The sequence below is a fragment of the Phyllopteryx taeniolatus genome, chromosome 10, assembly GCF_024500385.1.
Source record: "Phyllopteryx taeniolatus isolate TA_2022b chromosome 10, UOR_Ptae_1.2, whole genome shotgun sequence".
NCBI lineage: Eukaryota > Metazoa > Chordata > Actinopteri > Syngnathiformes > Syngnathidae > Phyllopteryx > Phyllopteryx taeniolatus.
The window spans coordinates 6593359-6616584 of NC_084511.1; the positions used below are offsets into that span (position 1 = coordinate 6593359).

General features: G+C 44.5%; 1 protein-coding gene across 4 annotated transcripts in view; it reads left to right on the top strand.

Moving 5' to 3' along the window:
• klhl4 (kelch-like family member 4) overlaps positions 1-23226 on the top strand; it is a 55321-nt gene that overhangs the window by 15103 nt on the left and 16992 nt on the right. For 2 of the 4 annotated variants that reach the window (XM_061787411.1, XM_061787408.1), the window contains exons 2-4: positions 9171-9338; positions 10723-10859; positions 11290-11486. In XM_061787411.1, coding sequence (XP_061643395.1) covers positions 9196-9338; positions 10723-10859; positions 11290-11486 — 477 coding nt within the window. In that variant the 5' untranslated portion in view covers positions 9171-9195. Of the gene's footprint in view, positions 1-7988; positions 8135-9170; positions 9339-10722; positions 10860-11289; positions 11487-11764; positions 12651-23226 lie in introns of those variants that run through there. The other 2 variants (XM_061787412.1, XM_061787410.1) reach the window with 2 other exon arrangements.

Genomic DNA, 23226 nt, shown 5'->3' on the forward strand with positions numbered 1-23226 from the left:
AAGTAAGTTTGTGTAATGTTTGTTCGTTTCGGAAAGACTGTTTGTTTAAATGGTGCAGTCAGGTAATATTTTAACAGATGGTCTCTCTTTTCAGCACAAAAACATCAAAGTATTGAAACATTCCAATACAATTTTCACTACTAAATAAATTAAGAAAACGTACATTCATTAATTCATTCAGCTTCCATACCGCTTACCCTCACTAGGAATGCGGGCGTGCTGGAGCCAATCCCAGCTATCTTCGGGCAAGAAGTGGCGTACACCCTGAACTGGTCGCCAGCCAATTGCAGGGCACATACAAACAAACAACCATTCGCACTCACATTCACACCTACAGGCAATTTAGAGTCTCGATCAACCTACCATGCATGTTTTTGGGATGTGGGAGGAAACCGGAGTACCTGGAGAAAACCCACACAGGCACGGGGAGAAGATGCAAACTCCCCCCCAGGCGAGGCCGGATTTGAACCCGGGTCCTCAGAACTGTGAGGCAGATGTGCTAACCAGTCGCCCACCGTGCCGCCAGAAAATGTACAGAAAAGACAATTTCTCCGCACTCGTCAGTCGTCATTGCAGCTTCCCTGCTTGGATCTCATTAACAAACTGCCAGTGTATGTTTTTTTTCTCCCCTCTCACACACCTCAGCATGCATGACTGCCAGTGTGCCGAGGTGGAAGGAGCTCATGAAATATATACAGTACTGCTCAGTATAAAACTGCATGAGGCTTTTGTAAGCTCAACCCAATCTCTGTCTAGAAGCGTTCAGCGGCAAATAATCATGGCTTGACTTTGCCGGCTGGGAAGGCTCTGACGTTACACTGAGATACCCAGGAACATGACTGACTCCTATTTCTTTACCTAGCAGGTCTAATCTGAGTTGAATCATCCAATCATTTGTGCAGGGGAACAGTCCGACTGTGGCAGCACAGGAATGACTTGAGGTTTGATTGATTATTTACGTGATTATTTACAGCAAATCTGCTCTGTATAAAATACATATCGCTGGAAAGATGGATGAAATCCATATAAACTACTTCTGGGATGACATTTTTGCTTTGGTGTCGAGCTGGCCTGCACGCCATCATACTGAGAGGTGTTTCTAATATTGTGACCCTCTCATGGAGCCAAGTAAGGTAACCACATCTATATAAGAGAAACCCTTATATATTGCACAAGCACAATATACAGTTATGTCAAACAAGAAATGCATGTATAGGATTTTAGACAACCACAATGTAGCTCAACTTACATATATTTAGTTTTTTCTCTGCTTTCTTAAAGTGGATAAGGACAATTATCATGTGATTGCGGAGCCTAGTGGACATTGGTATTGTAATTACACACTTGACAAAAAGGTCAAAATTTAGTCATATAACAAGATATATTTTTGTTGAGATTTCAAATGCTGTTGTTAACAAAAATGTAAAAGAAACTGCACACTACTTACAGTAACAGACAAGACAACCAGGCTTTCACAAATGTACATTTCTTGCACATTTCTCCTCACCAACTATACAAGAACTGGTTGTCAAAAGGGGGATATGCGTGTATCACCCTTTTGGCACACAATGTTGGCTTTACCAGTCACCTTTAATAGCTCAGTGACTCTGCATGGTGTGTTTTTATGTCTCAAAAGTAATTTTTGTCAAAATGGCTGTCTGTTGTCATACTAGAGCGGCTCCAACTAGACAAGGCTAATTCCTTGTGTGTCCTTGAAATACTTGGCAAATAAAGATGATTCTGATTCTGACTTTTGAAAACTGTCGAAAGTTATTCTCCCTTCCTCATCAGTCTAATTTACATTGCCTCAAATGAACTGTGGATATTTCCTGGACACCACAAAACACCTTTCTTGGCCCTGATAGCCACTGTGAGTGAGTGAATTGGTTTGTTATATGCAACATATTGCAGTGGGCCACAGTCATTTCCCCGAGTCGGGTGTTGTGATGCTTTAGTGCCTCAATAAAATTGGGCTATGTACCTTTGACAATTCCACCCACTCCTGAATGCAAAATATACACCTTTGAGAAATGTACTGTTCTCTGGAATGTGATGCCAACGCAATTAGTAGGAGAGATGAGCACACATGAAAAATCCTTTTTAGTTGGCCTTAGAGCTGATACAAAGGCAATGCATCTCAGTTTTACGGCCCCATTGCTTCTTCCTTCTTGTTTGGTGTTCCGATCCAAGATGAAGCAGTCATTAGGGAATTATTGTGACAGCACAATAATACGTGTAGCAGTTAAGCATAACGTCTAGGATAAAGACTGTGCAATGTTAAAAAGTTCCTCAGACAGACTTATATTACTTCAACAAACAATTTAGAGAGGAAAGTCAAAAAATCGTCTTTACTTTATAATTGTGTGTTAATCATGTCGTCAATATAAGCAACCGCCGCCTCCATTCTCCCTGCATAATCAGTCTATGTATGTGTCAATACTTTGTGCTGCCAAGTAAAAAAGAGGATTTACAGTTTATTTGTTAGAACAAATCTGCAACTTTTTTAAGCTTATGCTGCTCTTGTGGCAGCATAACAACCAATCAATCAATCAAATCATGCACAACCACACAAGCTTTATGTAAATAAGGATCAGTTTTGCTCAAGACATTAATAATAACATAAACGTGTTTGTCATCATGGTGGCAGTTTACAGTGGTGTAGAAGTATACTGTCTCTATCATACATCACTGTTTCTAATCCAGTCATATACAGTATTAGACCTCTCATGTAAGATCAACAAATATGCTTTAACAATTATGTGCTTTGAATGTTGTTCTTGTTGCATCACCAATTTTCACAAAATGTTACAAGGGGAAGGGCACATGGGCTGATCAAAAACCCATTACATTTTGCTGCAGTTCTGGATAAAGGTGTGCAATTTACCCATGCCATGGGCATGAACACACCATCACATCATCACAGATGCTGGCTTTTGAACTTTGCGCTGATAACAATCCGGATGGTGCTTTTCCTCTTTGGTCTTGAGGACACAATGCAGTCCATCTCAGAGGAACTCGGGCCAGAGAAGCCGACAGTGTTTCTGGGTGTTGTTGATATGTGGCTTTCACTTTGCATGGTAGAGTTTTCAGTTCCATTTGTAGATGTAGCGATGAATTGTGTTCACTGACAAAGGTTTTTTTAAGTGTTCTTGAGCCCACGTGGCAATAGCCTTTACACAATTATGCCGGTTTTGAATCCAGTGCCGCCTGAGGGATTGAAGGTCACGGGCATTCAATGTTGGTTTTCAACCTTGCCGCTTATGTGCAGAGATTTCTCCAGATGTTTTTAATCTTATTATGATATTATGGACTGCAGATAATGCAGTCCCTAACATCTTTGCAATTCTAGGTTGAGAAACATTCTTAAACTGACTATTTGCTCACGCAGTTGCTCACAAAGTGGTGAACCTCACCCCATCCCTAATTGTGAACAACTCTCAACAACCTTTCAGAAATGCTCCTTTTATACCCAATCATGACACTCACCTATTTCTGATTTACCTGTTCACCTGCGGAATGTTGCAAATAGGTGTATTTTGTTTTCTTTTTAGCATTCCTCAACGTTCCCAGTCTTTTTGTGTTTGACTTTTAAGGTTCTGCTCTACTCAAAATGGAGCTTTCCTATTATATTTTTGTAAAGGAAAGATTTTTGATTAAGCTCTTTTATGGGATCTCAATACTGTACCTAAAAAAGTGTTTGATACATGCAGTATATGAGTATGGGAGGGAAGTATTGGTGATTGGAAAAGGCCCATGACCAACAGGAGCTTAATCAGGATGTGGCCTTGAAATGAGGGGCCCAAAGTGATATTTTTTTCACAGGGTGCCAAATCTCAGGCAGCGCCCCAGTGTATGAGTGACAAAGTGTGGCTTTAAACAGCAGATTTTTTTTTCCAGCATTATCAGTCTTTACGCAGCAGAGGCATGGTGCTGATGACAGTAAATTCCTTCTGTGAGATGATTTGGTTCTTTTTGTGGAGCGAAATAAACAAGCCTAAATGTCAGGATAGACCAGCTCTGTGAAGGACAGCGAGCGACTAGGCCACATTGTTCGGGAAACATCAGAGGATTACTGGTATGCTGGTATAACAGCGTGTAATCTCACAGTCTGCAGAGACAGGGATGCTTTCCTACAATGCAGCAATGAACAGCCGTCTTCGCTTGTTAAGCTTCCTGTGATTGCTACCCATTTGTGTGCACACACAGATAAACACAAGCGTGATCTGAAGGGATGTGGATTGTGGTGCTGTTTGTCCCACTGGACTGGGCTACTTAGTTATCCACTTATTCACGGAGTTTAGTCCACAACAGTTTTGATTTCGTCTCGGAAAAATCCACAAGCGCCACCGAGGACAGATGATTTTTGAGTGTCACATGTCCAAATAGGCCCTACTGTCCCCCTCCTCCATCATTCCTATGCTTGCCATAAGCTAGCAGAGGACACGGGACACGACACAACTTATTGTGGTTATCAAATTCAATTTATTTTACGACATGTCTACAAAGGATTTGGTCCTGGATCAATGCACATGTAGGGCCCTATTTTCATAAACGGCATAAATCTGGTGCGCCGGGTACACAACACTGCACTAGGGAAAGATTGGACTGGTGCTGGTAATTTCATTGATCACCGCAGCCCGGCGGACTCAAGAGAGGGCAGGCTGCCCACTTTTGAGTGTTTACAGCTGACTTAATTTGCCGCCAATCAAAGCGGCTCCTCTCATTCACTTTAAATGTGGCGCAATGACTGTCTCGATGTAAATATCTCTTGCAGAAGAGGACGATGCGTAATCGCAATGATCTGTGCGTGAGTGGAACATTGCCATTGGTCTTGGCTGGTGTGGCAACAGACAGTGCAAGCGGGTATACAGAATGAGATGGCGATAACTGCTAGTGACTTAAATATGTCAGCGGACCACACTATCTGTCTGCTTTTACCCCGTTCAAACTTACCAAAATTGCGTGGATTACATGTGGTCTGAGTAGGCAAAATTTAAATTGACTTTCTGCCACTGAATTGTCACTCCACCAGGTGCATGCCCTTGGCTGTGCCAGAACACCAAGCTTGGCGCAGACCGATCTGCCAAATTGGCAAACACGCGCAGCGAACATTGAGCTTGCACATTAATCAGGATCCGCCAGCATTTGTGCCCTGCCGCAGATGCGCTGTCTACAAAAATAGAGCCTGTAGAGGTTTTGTTAGCACTCAATATTTGAAATTGCCATTTGATGCTTGAAAATTTTAGGGGCTGATTTCACGTCAACCGGCAGCACAGTCAGATAGTGTTTAAAACCAAGATGGCGCCTACCAGTGTGGTCGCCTCGGTAACGCGTTCTCTAGTATTGTCTTTGTTTTTGTGTTTTTCGTCCGTCTTTGGAGACCTTACACGACTCACTTACACAAGGGGAGACCTGCTAACCATCAAGGAGTCTACTCCGGACTTTCTGTCACCAACTTTCGAATATCCGCTCAGTTTTTTCCCCGAGTTACTCACCGGAGCGGCGTCCGCGGTTTTCGGCGCATGGAGACGGAAGCGCCGCCACAGAGGGAAGCAAGCCGGCATTCAGGTGAAACTCCGCAAGAGAGGACACAGATTGGCGTTCACGTCGATCCACCTCGCGAATGTACGCTCCCTACCCAACAAAATGGACGAGCTTCATCTTCTGTTAAAGACCAGTAAAGACTTCGGACGTTCCGCGGCCATGTGCTTCACGGAGACCTGGCTCTGCGACGCTGTACCTGATGACGCCGTTATGCTTCCCGGTTTCCACATTCATCGAGCGGACCGCGACATGGAATCATCGGGGAAAACAAAGGGCGGCGGGATATGCCTCTATATCAACGAAAAATGGTGTACGGACGTCACGGTGCTCAGCACACACTGCAGCCCGCATTTGGAGTCGCTATTCTTAAACTGTAAACCATTCTACTCGCCACGTGAGTTCGCATCATTCATACTGGCTGCAGCCTACATCCCGCCTCAAGCTAACACGAACGCCGCATTGCTAACGCTCGCCGATCAAGTCAACGAAATTGAAAAAAAACACCCCGACTCACCCCTCATTATTCTCGGGGACTTTAACAAAGCTAAACTCAACCACGAACTCCCTAAATACAAGCAGCACATCGACTGTCCTACCAGGGAAAATAATACTTTAGACCACTGCTACACTACGGTAAAAAACGCATACCGTGCTATACCTCGTGCAGCCTTGGGCTCGTCTGATCACTGCTTAATTCACTTAATACCGACGTACAGGCAAGAACTTAAATGCGCGAAGCCTACAGTGAAAACAGTGAAAAAGTGGACAAATGAAGCCAAGATGGAACTTCAAAGCTGTTTAGACTGCACAGACTGGAGTGTCTTTGAAAATTCAGCTGGCAGTCTGGATGAATATACGGACACTGTCACATCCTATATCAGTTTCTGTGAAGAGGTCTGTGTACCAACAAAATCATTTCGCACATTCAACAACAATAAGCCGTGGTTCACTGCTAAACTTAAGCAGCTTCGCCAAGCTAAGGAGGATGCATATCAGAGCGGGGACAGGGCCCTGTATAATCGAGCTAGAAACCAGCTGACCAAAGAAATTAACATTGCAAAGAGGATCTATACAGCAAAGTTGGAAAAACAGTTTAGCGCAAACGACTCTAAATCAGTCTGGCATGCATTCCAATCGCTGACTAATTACAAGCGACGATCCCCCCAAGCTGAGAACAATAGCACACTAGCCAACGACTTGAATACCTTCTACTGCAGATTTGAAAAGGACAGTTTCACACCACACACCCACCCGGCCGCACCCGCGACCACAATCACACCTCTGACTTCTGCGTTAACCATTCATGAACAGGATGTGAGACGCATCTTCAAACAACAAAAGATTAACAAAGCGGCAGGCCCGGACCACGTGTCCCCATCCTGCCTCAAAGTCTGCGCAGACCAGCTCGCTCCAGTCTTCACTCAGATCTTCAACAGATCTCTGGAACTGTGCGAAGTTCCATCCTGTTTCAAACGCTCCACCATCATCCCAGTCCCCAAGAAACCTGCAATCTCGGGTCTGAATGACTACAGGCCTGTCGCTTTGACATCTGTGGTCATGAAGTCCTTTGAACGTCTTGTGCTGGACCACCTCAAGAGTGTCACAGGTCCCCTGCTGGACCCCCTGCAGTTTGCCTACCAAGCGAACAGATCTGCGGATGATGCAGTCAACATGGGACTGCACTTCATCCTAGAACACCTCGACAGTGCAGGGACCTACGCGAGGATCCTGTTCGTCGACTTCAGCTCAGCGTTCAACACCATCATCCCTGAACTCCTTTCATCCAAGCTTCTCCAGCTCAGCGTCTCACCTGCCATCTGCCAGTGGATTTACAGCTTTCTGACGGGCAGGACACAGCAGGTCAGGCTGGGGGAGGCCACCTCATCCACACGCAGCATCAGCACTGGGGCGCCCCAAGGTTGTGTCCTCTCTCCGCTGCTCTTCTCTCTCTACACGAACGACTGCACCTCAGCGAACCCGACTGTCAAACTCCTGAAGTTTGCAGATGACACCACTGTCATCGGCCTCATCAAGGACGGTGACGAGTCTGCATATCGACAGGCAGCGGAGCGGCTGGAGCTGTGGTGCGGCCGACACAACCTGGAGCTGAACACGCTCAAGACTGTAGAGATGATCGTGGACTTCAGGAGGCATCCTTCGCCACAGCTGCCCCTCACGTTGTCCAGCTGCCTTGTGTCAACCGTCGAGACCTTCAAGTTCCTGGGAATTACAATCTCCCAGGACCTGAAGTGGGCAACCAACATCAACTCCGTCCTCAAAAAGGCCCAGCAGAGGATGTACTTCCTGCGGCTTCTGAGAAAGCACGGCCTGCCACCGGAGCTGTTGAGGCAGTTCTACACAGCAGTCATTGAATCAGTACTGTGTTCTTCCATCACAGTCTGGTTTGGTGCTGCTACAAAAAAGGACAAACTCCGACTGCAACGGACAATCAAAACTGCTGAAAGGATTGTCGGTACCCCCCTACCCACCCTTGAGGACTTGCACGCTGCCAGAACTAAGGCAAGGGCATGCAAAATCCTCTCGGACCCTCCCCACCCCGGTCACCAGCTCTTCCAGCTCCTTCCCTCAGGTAGGCGCTACCGATCAATGCAAACTAGAACTAGTAGACATTCCAACAGCTTCTTCCCTCTTGCAATCAATTTCTTAAACAGCTAACTTATAATTCCATTACAACAAGCTGGCAATTTTTTGACTTGAGTTCGTTGTCACATTTCTGTGGGGCCAATTATGTATTACTCGTGCACTCACTGTAGTTGTCTCGCCGTGCTGCACTATTTGCATATACTGGCCACTCATGCCAGAGTAGCATCTGCCCCATTTGCACACTGATTGAGGAGTATCTGTAACATTTGCACAACCATTGTCCCAGATTATCGCACTACTCGTCACTTTAAACCGCATACACTCCTTGAAGTCTCAGTGCCCTTTGCACAATGGTCATTGCACCGGACTATTGCGATATTAGCCATTCAAACTGCTCTAAGTGCTAGAGGACTCTGCATCTTTTTGCACAATTGTTTTTTGTCAATGTCTTTATGTCTCCAAAGTGTTCTGTAAATTGACTGTCTGTTGTACTAGAGCGGCTCCAACTACCGGAGAGAAATTCCTTGTGTGTTTTGGACATACTTGGCAAATAAAGATGATTCTGATTCTGATTCTGATTCTGAACACGTCTGCCTCACTGTACTGAGGATTGTGGTTGGAATCTTAGTTGGTCATTCATGATTGGAGTTTGCATGTCCTCCTGGCACTTGCATGTTTTTTTTTCAGGTCCTCTGGCTTTGTCCCACATTCCAATAACGTGTGAGGTTCGTTAAAGAATTTAATTCTCATTAGGTGTGAATGTAAGTGTGAATAGTTGTTTGTCTATGTACGCCTGCAATTGGGTGGACACCAGTCCTGGGTCTAAAGTCTAAAGTCAGGTGGGATAGCGCTATAGAAAACAGTCACGCCACATCAATGTGATTTGAAGTGAAGCTTTTGGAAATTCTTCTTTTAACAATAGAGGACTGTGGTAACTTTCATAAAGAAACAAAAGGAGTGAAAGAAAACTAATGAAGTTCAGAGCCCATAATCCCAGTCCTCTTTCATCTTGTCTTCTCCAGGTTGGCTCTGAGCACCTTCACCAGAATGAGCACCAACTCCTCTGACGAATTCTTCCAGGCCACAAATCACGCTGAGCAGACTTTCCGAAAGATGGAGAGCTACCTGCAGCATAAGCAACTGTGTGATGTGCTCCTAATAGCAGGCGATCACAAGATACCAGCTCACAGGTCTGGACTCCACTCAGCTTTGATTTACAATTTCATTACATCTGGTGTGAAATGCACAAATCCCATTAAGACTGCCAGTGTGAATGACTGGCTTTACTCTGGTCTTGCTGGGTTGATCTGTCGAGGAATAATCAAGTAAACCATAGCAGACAGTTGAGCCAACGGATGAGCAAACAAAATTTTCACCAGTGCGCAAACAAATAAAACCCACTGCTGTGATCTAATTAGACCTCTGCCTTCTCATATCGACACGTTATATTTGAGACACGGACTCACACTGTGATCCGAAAAATAGGTGTGTCAATATCCGGACATCCTGCCCTCAGGTGACTGGCTGAATGGAACACAATTTCAAACTTATGATAAGAAGCAATGTATATTTATATTGTTGTAGTGTATTATTACAAACCATCTGAGTCATATGAGTCGCCATCAAAATGTCCTTGTTTGACAACATCAGTCCAAAAAAAATGTATCAAATCGACAGTTCAATCTAAAGTAATCTAACATAATATAATCGGTCTGAACAATATGCAGCATTATACAGTCACCAACCACACTATTAGGTACACTTGTGCTGAACTAACCATATGTGAATTTTCTCTACCGCTTATTCTCATTAAGGTCATAATTGTTGTTTTTCTTTATGGTTGTTGTCGTCGCACAAAAGTTAATACATGTATATCATTTATTTATACAAATATGCTTTAAAAAAACACAAAGATATCCATCCATTAATTTTCTATACCACTTATCCTCTTTACGGTCATGAGTGAGCTGGAGCCTTTCCCGCAAAAAAAACAACAACAAACAAACAAAAAAACCAGCATCGCAATCGACCCTCAAGGACTGCCAGTCCACCGGGCATTTGCCCGATATGCCCGATGGCCAGTCCACACCTGGATCAATTAAAACTGAGCAGAGAAATATGTAGTATAAATATCCATTTCTTGTGTTGAATATTATTATATTATGCATATGTACCAAATAAAGTGGCTGGCGAGTGTATGGTTCCTGTTTCATACTTGAATTAAGGGAACTGGGGTAGAAGAGTAAAACATGTTTACACCTCAAGACAATTTTTCAGTGCTGCTCTTTGCACTTGTTTTAATGAAGGCTGTCTTGTTCATTAAAACTGCTTGCATTCCAATCTCTTCCTCACATTTAAACCAAGCACTAGCTGTCACCACCTCTCCTTTGCATATTGTTCAGGTTTCTCATTTCTTAATCTATCATAGTGAACTAAGGTTCCAAAATCTCACAGTTCTACATGGGATAATCATACTCCAAACAATATTTGAATGCAAATACACACACTTTGTACACTGAATGTACATGCCCGCTAACCTGCATTTGAGCCTTACTTGAATTGTCTTTGTACCAGACTTGTTCTAAGCGCCGTCTCCGACTACTTTGCCGCAATGTTCACCAGCGACGTGAGGGAGGCCAAACAGGAGGAGATCAAGATGGAGGGGGTGGATCCAGATGCCCTCACCTCCCTGGTTCATTTTGCCTACACTGGTGAGTGCTCATAATAACAAGCTCTTCCAGGTTGTTATGAGTCCTCTGGAATGCAACCGTGATTAAAATGGCTCACTGAGTGGAATGACTGATCATCCCCATGACTTCATATTACTTCACCAGTACTAGTCCCTTCTGCATATGAATAAGCATTTCCTTTTCTGCCGTATTCTAAATTAAAAACAGGATGTTATTATGCCGATTTGTTTAGCTTTTATGATGGGGTTTCAAAAGCAGTTTGGAGTTTATTATGTCAATAAATATTAAGGCACAGGAAAAGGATTTATCCTTCCTTTTATCTATTCTGTGGTGCGATGAGAGAAATTACGAGTGAACTACAGTATATTCATTGCCATTATAGTTTTTGCCAGCGCAGCTACATTTAGTAGTCGCATAAAAAAAATATAGCTTGCTCCCTCTGACATTGCAGGTGTCCTTGAGTTGAAAGAGGAGACCATCGAGAGTTTACTGGCGGCAGCTTGCCTCTTGCAGCTCTCACAAGTCATCCAGGTTTGCTGTAACTTCCTGATGAAGCAGCTTCACCCCTCCAACTGCCTGGGAATACGGTCCTTTGCTGACGCTCAGGGCTGCGTGGACCTTCTCAACGTGGCTCACAACTACACCATGGTAGGGAGGCATGGAAAAATATAGAAATGAGATACAACAGAATTTTACCTTTGCCGTTTACAAGGATAATAATAATACTTACCGTATTTTCACGACCGTAAGGTGCACTTAAAAGTCTTAAATTTTCTCCAAAATGGACGGGGCGCCTTATACTGCGGCGCGCCTTATGTGTGCACCGAGTTCCAACATCTAGAAATGTTGTTGTGTGATGAGCGCTCCGCTTGACTTTATTTATTTTTTTTTTTTTTTACTTTTTTTACCGCTTGACTGACTGGCAGCATTTCCTGCCGACACGCTGCTTATACAGAGGAAAAGCGGACGTGGTTGAGGACAGCATGCGGACGCAAAGGGGGTAGCGTGCGTGAAGGAGGACGCTAAAGCCACGCCCCCAGTAGGTATATAGCGCCGGGGTGTGCATTGTGCAAAACAACATCGGTTTGGCTAAGGACCCCCGAAAATGTCACCTACGAAGAGACACGCTTACGAAGCACAGTTTAAACTGCAAGCTGTCAGTTACGCGGAGGAACATGGGAATCGAGCAGCCGCGAGAGAATTCAAGATCAATGAATCCATGGTTCGCAAGTGGAGGAAGCAGGAAAAAGAGCTTCGCGAAGTCAAGAAGACAAAGCTGAGTTTCCGCGAAAAAAAAAGAAAAACAAAACGCGGAAACAAGGCGAAGTGGCCCGAGTTGGTCTTCCAACTCGAGCAATGGATTAATGAGCAAATAAAAACCGGGAGAAGCGTCTCAACTCACCATTCGACTGTGTGCAATAACTCTGCCATGAAGCTTGCCATCATTCCGGGAGGCTTGACGAACCGCTGGAGATCCGTGTAAACAGGGCGTTCAAAGGGAGCGGCGTGGGAGTCATGGATGACAGATGGCGAACACAGCTATACTAAGACTAGGAGGCAGCGCCGGGCGAGTTACGCCACAATTTGTGAATGGATTGTGGCTGCTTGGGCTAACGTGTCTGCTTGCACTGTTGTTCGAGCTTTCGTAAAAGCCGGGATAATTTCTGAGGAGCCGCACAGCAACGAGACTGACTCCGACGAGTACGAGAGGGAACCTGGCGTGTTTGATTGAGAACTTGCCCAGCTGTTCATTTCGGATCCAGAACATGAGGACTTTGATGGATTTGTGGATGAGGATGGATCAAAAAATAACGTGAGTACATTGTTAAATACTTCAATAAAGTACAACCAAACTCAGTTTTGCTCCCGCTGCCTTTTTAAAAACATTGTTTTAGCGTGCATGCATGCTCCCATATGTTTTAAGCTAGCGTATGTTTTACCATGCCTGCGCCCAATAATACGGTGCGCCTTATGTATGTGTTAAATACAGAAATAGACCCCGTGACTGAGACTGCGCCTTTTAATACGGTGCGCCCTATGGTCGTGAAAATACGGTAGTTTTGGTTGACAGGTATTCATTTATAGTATGCTTACTTTTGTGGTTGCATTTTGCAGAGGTGTGTTTACTAATGTTGCTATAGGTGCTAGTAGTATTGGATAACCAATTTATTATGAACAGGTCTCATTATGAAACAGTGCTGTTCTTAAACCACTGAAAACTACAACCACTATAATAAACATATTGTGAAATGAATACCCGCCGAGACTGTCAGTCTAATCCGAGTTTTGAGAAGACAGTATTTTCGATGCAGCTCTTGCATTTGATCACATTAGATTGTGCAGATGTATTACAGATTACTGTTTGTTAGAATTCTGCCAGACCAGGCATTAATATCAGCTTGAGTTGATTGCATGTTTCTAGCTGACATTTGTTAACCTTACCGCAACACAAAACTAAGCGAAACTGCAACCGTAGCCTGTTATAATAAATATTATTGATCTACTTGTGAAATTTTGTCTTCCTACCCATGGCTTGTTTATTCGTCAATCCATCCATCCATCATCCATCCATTTTCTTCCGCTTAGCCGAGGTTGGGTTGTGGGAGCGGCAGCTCAAGCAGGGAAGCCCAGAGTTTCCTCTCCCCAGCCTCTTCGTCCAGCTCTCCTGGGGGTATCCCGAGGCGTTCCAAGGCCAGCCGAAAGACGTAGTCTCTCCAGCGTGTCCTGGGTCGTCCCGGGGGCTCCTCCCAGTGTGACGTGTCCTGAACACCTTACCAGGGACGCATCCAGGGGGCATCCTAACTAGATGCCTGAGCCACCTCATCTGGCTCCGCTTAATGCGGAGGAGCAGCGACTCGACTCTGAACCCCTCCTTTATGACAGAGCTTCTCACCATATCTCTCTCGGTCGTACAGGGACTGAAAAGCCCTTATCAAGGGGTCCGGTACCTCATACTTCCCAACCACACCCTACAGAACTACCAGAGGGACACGGTTAAATGGCTTCCCCAAGTCCGCAAAGGACTGGTTGGGAGAACTCCCATGAACTCATCCACCCCCCGGGGTCCTCCCACCAAGGAGCTTTTTAGCCACCTCGGTGACCTCAACCCCAGAGGTAGTAGTACCTGCCTCAGATTCCCTAGACTCTGCTTCCTCATGTGAATGCATGTCAGTGGAATGGAGGAGGCCTTCCATGTATTCGGCCCACCAATTTACAACATCCCGAGTTGAGGTCAGAAGCACCCTGTCCCTACCCAACACAGTGCTGGCGGTGCACTGCTTCCTCCTCCTAAGACAGCGGACGGTCAACCAGAATTTCCTCAAAGCCGTCTTGAAGTCGTTCTCCATGGCCTCACGAACTCCTCCCATGCCCGACTTTTTGCATCAGCGACCACCAAAGCTGCTTTCCGTTTTGCCAGGCAGTACCCATCAGCTGCCTCTGGAGTCCCACAGCACTTCAACTCAATGTCCCCCCCCCCCCGCCCCCTTTCTCTCGGGATGTGGGCGAAGTTCTGCTGGAGTTGAAGCTCCTTCTGACAGGGAACGTTGACAGCTCTGCTCCTCTCTTCACCCAAGTGTACAAGACATGCGGCTGCAAGTCCGATGTCATGACCGCAAAGTTGATCATCGAACTGCGGTCTTGGGTGTCCTGGTGCCAAGTGCACATGTGGACACACTTATGTCTGAACATGGTGTTTGTTATGGACAGTCTGTGTTGAGCACAGAAGTCCAACAACAGAACACCACTCAGGTTCTGGTCGGGGGGGGGGGGCATTCATTCCAATGACACTCCTCCAGGTCTCACTCTCATTGCCCATGTGAGCATTGAAGTCCCCCAGCTGAATGAGGGAGTCTCCAGCAGGACCGCTCACCAGCACCCCCTCCAAGGACTCCAAAAAGGGTGGGTACTCTGAGCTGCTGTTTGGTGCATAGGCACAAACAACAGTCAGGACCCGTCCCCCCAACCGAAGGCGGAGTGAGGCTACCCTCTCCTCTACCGGGGTAAACCCCAATGTACAGGCACCGAGCCAAGGGACAATAAGTATGTTCACACCTGCTTGGCGCCTCTCACTGTGGGAAACTCCAGAATGGAAGAGACCCCAACCCCTCTCAAGAGGACTGGTACCAGAGCCCAAGCTGTGTGTGGAGATGAGCTCGACTATATCTAGTCAGAACATCTCAACCTTGCAGACCAACTTGGGCTCCTTCCCTGCCAGAGAGGTGACATTCCACGTCCCTAGAGATAGTCCTGTAGCCAGGGATCAGACCGGCCACCAGGTGCTCGCCTTCGAGACCCCTGCTGGCCTGGCTCCAGAGGGGCGCCCCGGTGACCCGCGTCCGGCCATGGGAACCCTAGATCCATTTATTGTATTCATCCATAGGGGTTCTCTGAGCCATACATTGAATGGTGCTTCACCGAGGACCTGTTTGCCATGGGTGACCCAACCAGGAGCGTAAAGCCCCAGACAACTTAGCTCGTAGGACCATTGAGACACACACACCCCTCCACCACGATTGAGTGACGGCTCAGGGAAGGGTGGTTTGTTTCTATGGTTCTAAAAGAAGACACACAAACACACACACTATTGTCTAAATTTGTTCACTGTATTTATTCATGTTAATTATTAATTGTGTTAATCCTTGTGCGATCTTACCATTCTGTTTACTCGCCTTGTCCTATGGGTAAAAAATTACCCACCCTACCAAAGCCCCAAAATAAAGCAGCTTAATTGAATTTTAAATCCAACATCTATTTTGTATTATGAAACAACCCGCTATTTATCAATTCAACTCAATTTAATTCATTTTTTATCGTGTATTGTTTTGTTACACAATACAGAAAGATGATCACCAGTGAACATTATTACACTTTTTTTTTTTTTTTTTACCACAAACGAACTGTCATAACAGTTTTCTTACACAGCAAATGTTAATTATTGCATTGTTTATTATTAAACTTGCATATTCCATCCATAGCTGGATTTTGCATCACAGGCCACCCATGTTTTGATGCCATATTTTGCTGGCTTGCTTGGCATATACTGCTGGAAAGGACAGTGACCTGTTGATAAAAAAAAATAATATATATATATAAAAAAAGATTACAATCATTGAGTGTGAGTGTCAGAAAACTGTATGACTCAAGGATTTTACTTCACAATGAAATAAAAAATATTTCAGGTAAGTAACATTGCATATATGAAAATAAAAAATTACCTTTGAATGGAACCAACTGCTCATCTACTGTGACTTCAGGCCCTTGGTTGTAGAGGTATTGCAGACGCTCAACCCACTTGTTCCAGACCTCTGATGGCTGCCAGTTTGTCCGTCACACGCCTTGCTGGTCTTGACTCACGGTTGTCAAATCTCAGCGTTCTTGAGAAAGTGTGCAAGATTTTCAGCAGGATTGTGGCACGAAAAATTGACCTTCCACTCTCTGCATCCCAGAGACTATGTGTAGCCTCGCCATGGGCTCTATTTATACCTGCTAATATCAAAAGCCCTATGTAGCCACGCAGGTCAATCTCATCCATATTTTTCCAGTTTGCTCCATATTTCCGGAAAACCCTCCTAATTTGTATTCTCCAGGATGATTTTTTCGATGGCTGGTGTGATGAACAGGAGAAAGGTGAATGAAATGTCCTGGACATGGGCAGCTGAATACCTTGTTGGCCCTGGAGTCATCCTTATGATGTTTGGTGGCACTGTTCTTCCCTGGTTGCTATCTGAATTTGATGAGGACCATGCAATTTCCATCAGCTTGAGGGATTTCCTCTTCTTCTTCATCTGAAGATGCATCATCCTGTGGGTTGTATTCATCCCCACCTTCCTCTTCAGATACAACTTCATCCTCTTGTTCCTCCTGAGCTCCTGAAAATATCTCATCCAGGACCTGTTGGACAGTGAAACGTCGACTCATGGCTTCAGCAAGGAGCCAACGAGTGGTCCTTTGATTCAGGGTACATTTATACTCCATCCATCGATCCATCCATTTTCAACATCGCTCATCCTGGTTAGGGTCACGGGACGCTGGAGCCTATCCCAGCTGACTTCGGGCGAAAGGCGGACTACACCTTGAACTGGTCTCCAGCCAGTCGCAGGGCACATATAGACACAGACAACCATTCACACTCACATTCACACCATCACTGAGTGGGAACTGAACCCACACTGCCCACACCAAAGTGAGGCGAGTGTACCGCTACACCATCAGTGACCATGCTACCTTTATACTCTCTGTACTGAATTTGTTTTTATTATGTCTGAGATTGTTTTTTTTTTTTTTTGGGAGCTTGTGTGATGGGAGGGGTTAGCTGCAGATCAAGAGTGCAGGTGCAGGTCAAATGCAAGTGAGCATGTGTGTCTGCGTGTTTGTGAGTGAATGTGTGTGTGTAGGTGTGTGTGTGTGTGTGTGTGTATTTGTGTATTAGAGAGGGTTTGTGTGTGGCCTTTGAACTTTTTTCTGTTGTTTAAATTGTTTTATAATTCACGCGTCAAAAATGACCTGTAAGACAACCTTTGTACCCTAGTGGTGTACAGCCCACACGGAAACATAAACAAAAACAAAGTATGACTTTTTCTAATGATGGTGTCCCTTTAGGAAAAGTCATAAAATTTCAAGTTGGAAAAAGATAGTTTAAGGTATTTTTTCTACAGCTAAACATGGTAGTGGGTCACTTTTGACCCGTAAGACAACATTGAATTTTACTATATTCAGTACATTTTGTATTGTATTCTAAAGCCTGACCAGGAACTAAGACAGTAAATCAGCAAGAGCAAGACATCTTACAATTGAAACCAGAAGTTTATAAATATATATATAAAAAGATAAATATATAATATCATATTATTATATATCCATAACAAATTGATTGATAACTAGTTTTGAAATCAGAAGTCAAGGGTCACAGTTTGTTCAACTCTTGTTCAAGTTACAGTAAAAATGAGTTTGGGAAAAAGTGCTTCCAATATTTTAATGTGATTACTTTGACAATTTGAAATTTTGGTACAGATTTGAGCAAGAATCATGGAAGTTGACACACAACTTGCTTTCGCGGGCCACATAAAATGATTTGGTAGACTGGATTTGGCCCTCGGGCCTTGCGTTTGACACCTGTGGGCTAGAGGTGGGTACACACTCTACTGGTCACCAGCCAGTCGAAGGGTACATATAGACCAACAACCATTTACACTCACATTCACACCTAAGGACAATTTAGAGTCTTCAATTAACCTACCATGCATGTTTTTGGAATGTGGGAGGAAACCAGAGTACCCGGAGAAAACCCACACAGGCAAGGGGGAGACCATACAAACCCCACCCACCCACGACCTCTGAACTGTGAGGGAGATGTGCTAAGCAGTTGGTCACCGTGCCACCTGTCCCTGTTAAATGAATATTGAAATTATTTTTAACGTCAGTAAAAAAAAAAATTTAACAAATACACATTCAGGAGGCAAATTGTTGTTGTTGTTTTTTTCAAGGCGGCACGTTGATTGACTGGTTAGAGCGTGTGTCTCACAGTTCTGAGGACCGGGGTTGAATCCCCGGCCCCGCCTGTGTGGAGTTTGCATGTTCTCCCCGTGCCTGCGTGGGTTTTCTCCGGGAAATCTGGTTTCCTCCCACCCCCCCCCCCCCCCCCAAAAAAAAAACATGCGTGGTAGGTTAATTGACAACTCTAAATTGCCTGTAGGTGTGAATGTGAGTGCGAATGGTTGTTTGTTTCTATGTGCCCTGCGATTGGCTGGAAACCAGTTCAGGGTAATGTTAGCAGGGTTAGGGTTAGCAGCAGCAGGTTGTTGTGCCCCTCTTACAAAATCTCTGGCTTCACCCAGGCCCCACTCAGTAAAATTAGTCAAGAGCCATGACTGTTACAAAATGTGGCTGGTGAGTAAATGGATTACTAATATAGTCTTTCTATTTTGTATATATCAGGTAGTCCACCCCTCCGAGAGCTGTTTCCTTAACATGGTATAGGGGTTTGTGTGTCCCAGTGATCCTAGGAGCTAATTCGTCTGGGGCTGCAAGCCCCTGGTAGAGTCATGCATGGAAAACAGGTCCTAGGTGAGGGACCAGACAAAGCACACTCAAAGACCCCTTATGAAGAGTAAAAGTATTGGACGTCATTTTCCCTCGCAAGGACGTGGGTCACTGGGGCCCAATCAGAACCAGAGCGGTCTTCTGTTATTGGACTTCTGTGCTTGTCACGGATTGTCCATAACGAACACCATGTTGAGACATAAGGGCGTCCATATGTGCACTTGGCACCAGGAGTTCGCCCAACCAGTCTAGATGTGTTTTGTGGACTTGGAGAACACGTTCGACCGTGTCCCTCGGGGAGTACTGTGGAGGGTGCTCCGGGAATAAAGGGTACCAGACCCCCTGATAAGGGCTGTTCGGTCCCTGTACGATCGGTGTCAGAGTTTGGTCCACATTGCCGTTAATAAGTCGTATACGTTTCTTGTGAGAGTTGCACTCTGCTAAGGCTTCCCTTTGTCACCGATTCTCTTCATAACCTTTATGGACAGAATTTCTAGGCGCAGCCGAGGTGTTGAGGGTGTCTTGTTTGGTGGCCTCAGCATTACATCCCTGCTTTTTGCAGTTAATGTGGTTCTGATGGCTTAATCAAGCTGTGACCTTTAACTCTAGCTGGAGAGGTTTGCAGCCGAGTGTGAAGCGGCTGTGATGAAAATCAGCACCACCAAATCTGTCCTCAGTCGGAAAAGGGTGGAGTGCTCTCTCCAGGTCGGGGAAGAGATCCTGCCCCTAGTGGAGGAGTTCAACATATCTCAAAGTCTTGTTCACGAGTGAGGGAAGAATGGAGTGGGAGCGGGAGATCAACAGGTGGATCGGTGCAGCGTCTGCAGTGATGGCGACTCCGTATCGGTCTGTTGTGAAGAAAGAGCTGAGCCAAAAGGCAAAGCTCTCTATTTACTGGTCAATCTATGTTCCTACGTTCACTTCTGGTCACGAGAAAAAAGTTTCCTTCGCAGGGTGTCCGGGCTCTCCCTGAGCGATAGAGTGAGAAGCACGGTTATCCGGGAGGGGCTCAGAGTCAAGATGCTGCTCTTCCGCATCGAGAGAAGCCAGATGAATTGGCTCGGGCATTTAGTTAGGATGCCACCCGGACACCTCCCTGGTGAGGTGTTCAAGGAGGCTATGTCTCCCGGCTGGCCTGGGAACACCTTGGGATACTCCCGGAAGAGCTGGATGAGGTGGCTAGGGATAGGGAAGTCTGGGCTTCCCTGCTTAAACTGCTGACCCCGCAACCCGACCTCAGATAAGCGGAAGAAAATGGATGGATGGATATACAGTGTCAGCTATTCCTTACTTATTCACAAATACTTGACTTGATACTGTAAACAAAGCCAGGTGACATAGATAAATATTTCAATGGAGCAGATGAACATTTTATTAATTACATTTTTTAGAGTCACAGTATTATAATGTCCATTGATGTTGTGTATTAGTGATGAAACAGTGGGTTCAAGAGCATAGCATACAGTAATTTGCACATCCTCTGCTTTTATACACAAAAAAAATAGAAGCATGATATTTAGTAGTATATATTATTGTGCGGCGGCACGGTGGAAGACTGGTTAGAGCGTCAGCTTCACAGTTCTGGGTTCCCGGGTTCAATACACCTGTGTGGAGTTTTGCATGTTCTCCCCGTGCCTGCGGCACTCCGGTTTCCTCCCACATCCCAAAAACATGCATTAATTGGAGACTCTAAATTGCCCGTAGGCATGACTGTGAGTGCGAATGGTTGTTTGTTTCTATGTGCCCTGCGATTGGCTGGCAACCAGTTCAGGGTGTACCCCGCCTCCTGCCCGATGACAGCTGGGATAGGCTCCAGCACGCCCGCGACCCTAGTGAGGAGAAGCGGCTCAGAAAATGGATGGATGGATGGATATTATAGTGCTTATGAAAACAAACAAACAAATACATAAATAAACAAACAAACAGATGGCTTCTTTTATGAGTAAAATGTGTCTTATGTATTGTATAGTAGCACACCTCCTTCCCTCCTAAGATAATACAACAGTGAGAGTTGGCAGTAGACACCTTATTTTCTTCCACACTGTAATTCTGCCACAGTCTCTGATTGACAGCTCAGTGTCTTGCAGCTCCTTGGGTATCCTTGCAGGGTGGCCATGGAGACTAAGAGGCCAAGGACGAATATCAAGGGTGGAAAACATCAGAGGCAAAGATGGGCTAATTTGGTTGAATGGAGTTGGGGCAAAAATAGCTGCATCTGACAGGTGATTAAGCTAGTCTCTCATAAATCATACATGGGCATGATATCAGATTTAAATAGAAGGACATTATCAAACCAGATATGATACTTTGTAAAATAAGAAACGTGAAGAAAGTTGTCCACTAGACTAAGTAGTTGGCAAAAGTAAATGTGCATCTTACAAAAAGAGTTTTGTTTCCTACTTTACTACATATTTAACATTTTTAATTTGCATCACGGCCCAGGTGGGAAAACCATTCTCTTTATTTGGTTTGGACCACACCAGCCACCAATTTTTTTTATGTTATGTTATGTTTTTAACCTGTCCTGTTTAGCTGCATAGTGCAGTTGGTGTTTCACAACGCATTACTGCCACCTATGGGTCTCTGTATTTGGCATTTTACATTGGATGTTTGCAGAAAGAAGATCCATCCAGCCATCCATTTTCTGTACCGCTTATCCTCACCAGGGTTGCGGGCGTGCTGAAGCCTATCCCAGCTACAGTATCTTCGGGCGAGAGGCGGGATACACCCTGGACAGGTGGACAGCCAATCGTAGGGTACATAAAAACAAACAGCCATTAGAACTTACGGGCAATTTAGAGTCTTCAGTTCCCCTACCAAGCATGTTTTTGGGATGATGTGCTAACTAGTCATCCACCGTGCTGACCAATAATAATAATAATAATAAAAATAAGATATTTAATAAATCACAGAATAGTATAAAGTATAATAGCAAAATACTTGTGATAGTTCAACAACTTTTCAATAACAATCAGTTTTGGTCATAAATTTGATGGAATGCTGCACATTCCTTTGTAGTCTACAGATAATATCAATATGCTGCTAGCACTCATATTGTCTGCGACCATCTGTTATTTTGATGCTAGTTGCATTCAAATAACCTGTAAAGGAATTAAATGAAGATGTCTCACTTATTTATATCATCTAATTATTGTGCATAGAAATGTTGACATGCACATTTGAATAGAAATTGAAAGGTTTGATGCTTTCACTTTATCTAATTTAGTTCTGCGGCTGCCAGTAAGAGATACCATGTAGCTGCACATTGATTAGTGCACCAGCTCGACCTGGCAAAATGGGATTTCTGTTACATTTCAGAGAGAAATATTTGCAATGGATTAAGATTCATGCACATGCTTGTCAGATAAGGTCTTGGCTGGCCATGCAGGAGTGACAGCGTGGGGCAAGCGTTATCTCCTAAAGGACATCTGCTCAGCCTGTTTACAAAGCCCGCTTCCAGGATCGGGAGGTTAATCTAATCATCAAACTGCACAGGATGGCTGAACTTCCTGTTCAATCGCTTCGGTAATGAGCAGAAAGATTTGTGGGCTTCCTGGAAGTCTGTCCCCGAAGCAGGGGACAGACTTTTGTTTTAATAAGCTTGATCTATCCTAACTGATAAAGTTCATATCTCATTTTAGAAACCTTGTTTTAATTGTTTTCCGATGGATGCGGCTTAACATTTGGCGATTTGCTTAACAGCATACATTTGCAGGCTTACCAAACCCAAAAATACATGACACTAAGTTGTGAGTGGTCTGCCCAATTGGAGAATGAAGACCACATTTGGACCACAGCTAATAGAATGCTATTAAAACAAGAAATAAAGCGGTGGCGTTGTGGTGGAATTACTACTAATCATAATTAGAAGCCTTAATAAAGTCAATACAAAGAATCAAAAGTGATACAAGGTGGGTGATCAAAACCGTGCCATCTGTGGCAAAAGAGATAGAAGAGAGATAAAGGTGAGAAGCGAGATAAAGGTGATGCAAGTCTCAATAAAACTTGAGTCTCAACAACTTTGTAAGAACAACATGACACCAGTTACCATAAGGCCTACATCCTCCACATTGCATTATTTGGCTCAAGACAATAGTAATAATTTGAACCAGGACTTCACACCATTCAAGATTCTCCCAACCCAGTAAAGTAATATTTCAAAATTACAATTCACATTTAATATTATTATTTTTTTTAATCATTATTGATCAGGGAAATTAAGTCTAACTAACTTCCCTCGTAGTTACTGTACATATAGAGAACTGTGCTAAGGCGTTAGAGTATTGCATTTGTATTTTCTCATTAACAGGCCACTTCCAGGTTCATGTAGAATGATAATAAAAATTTA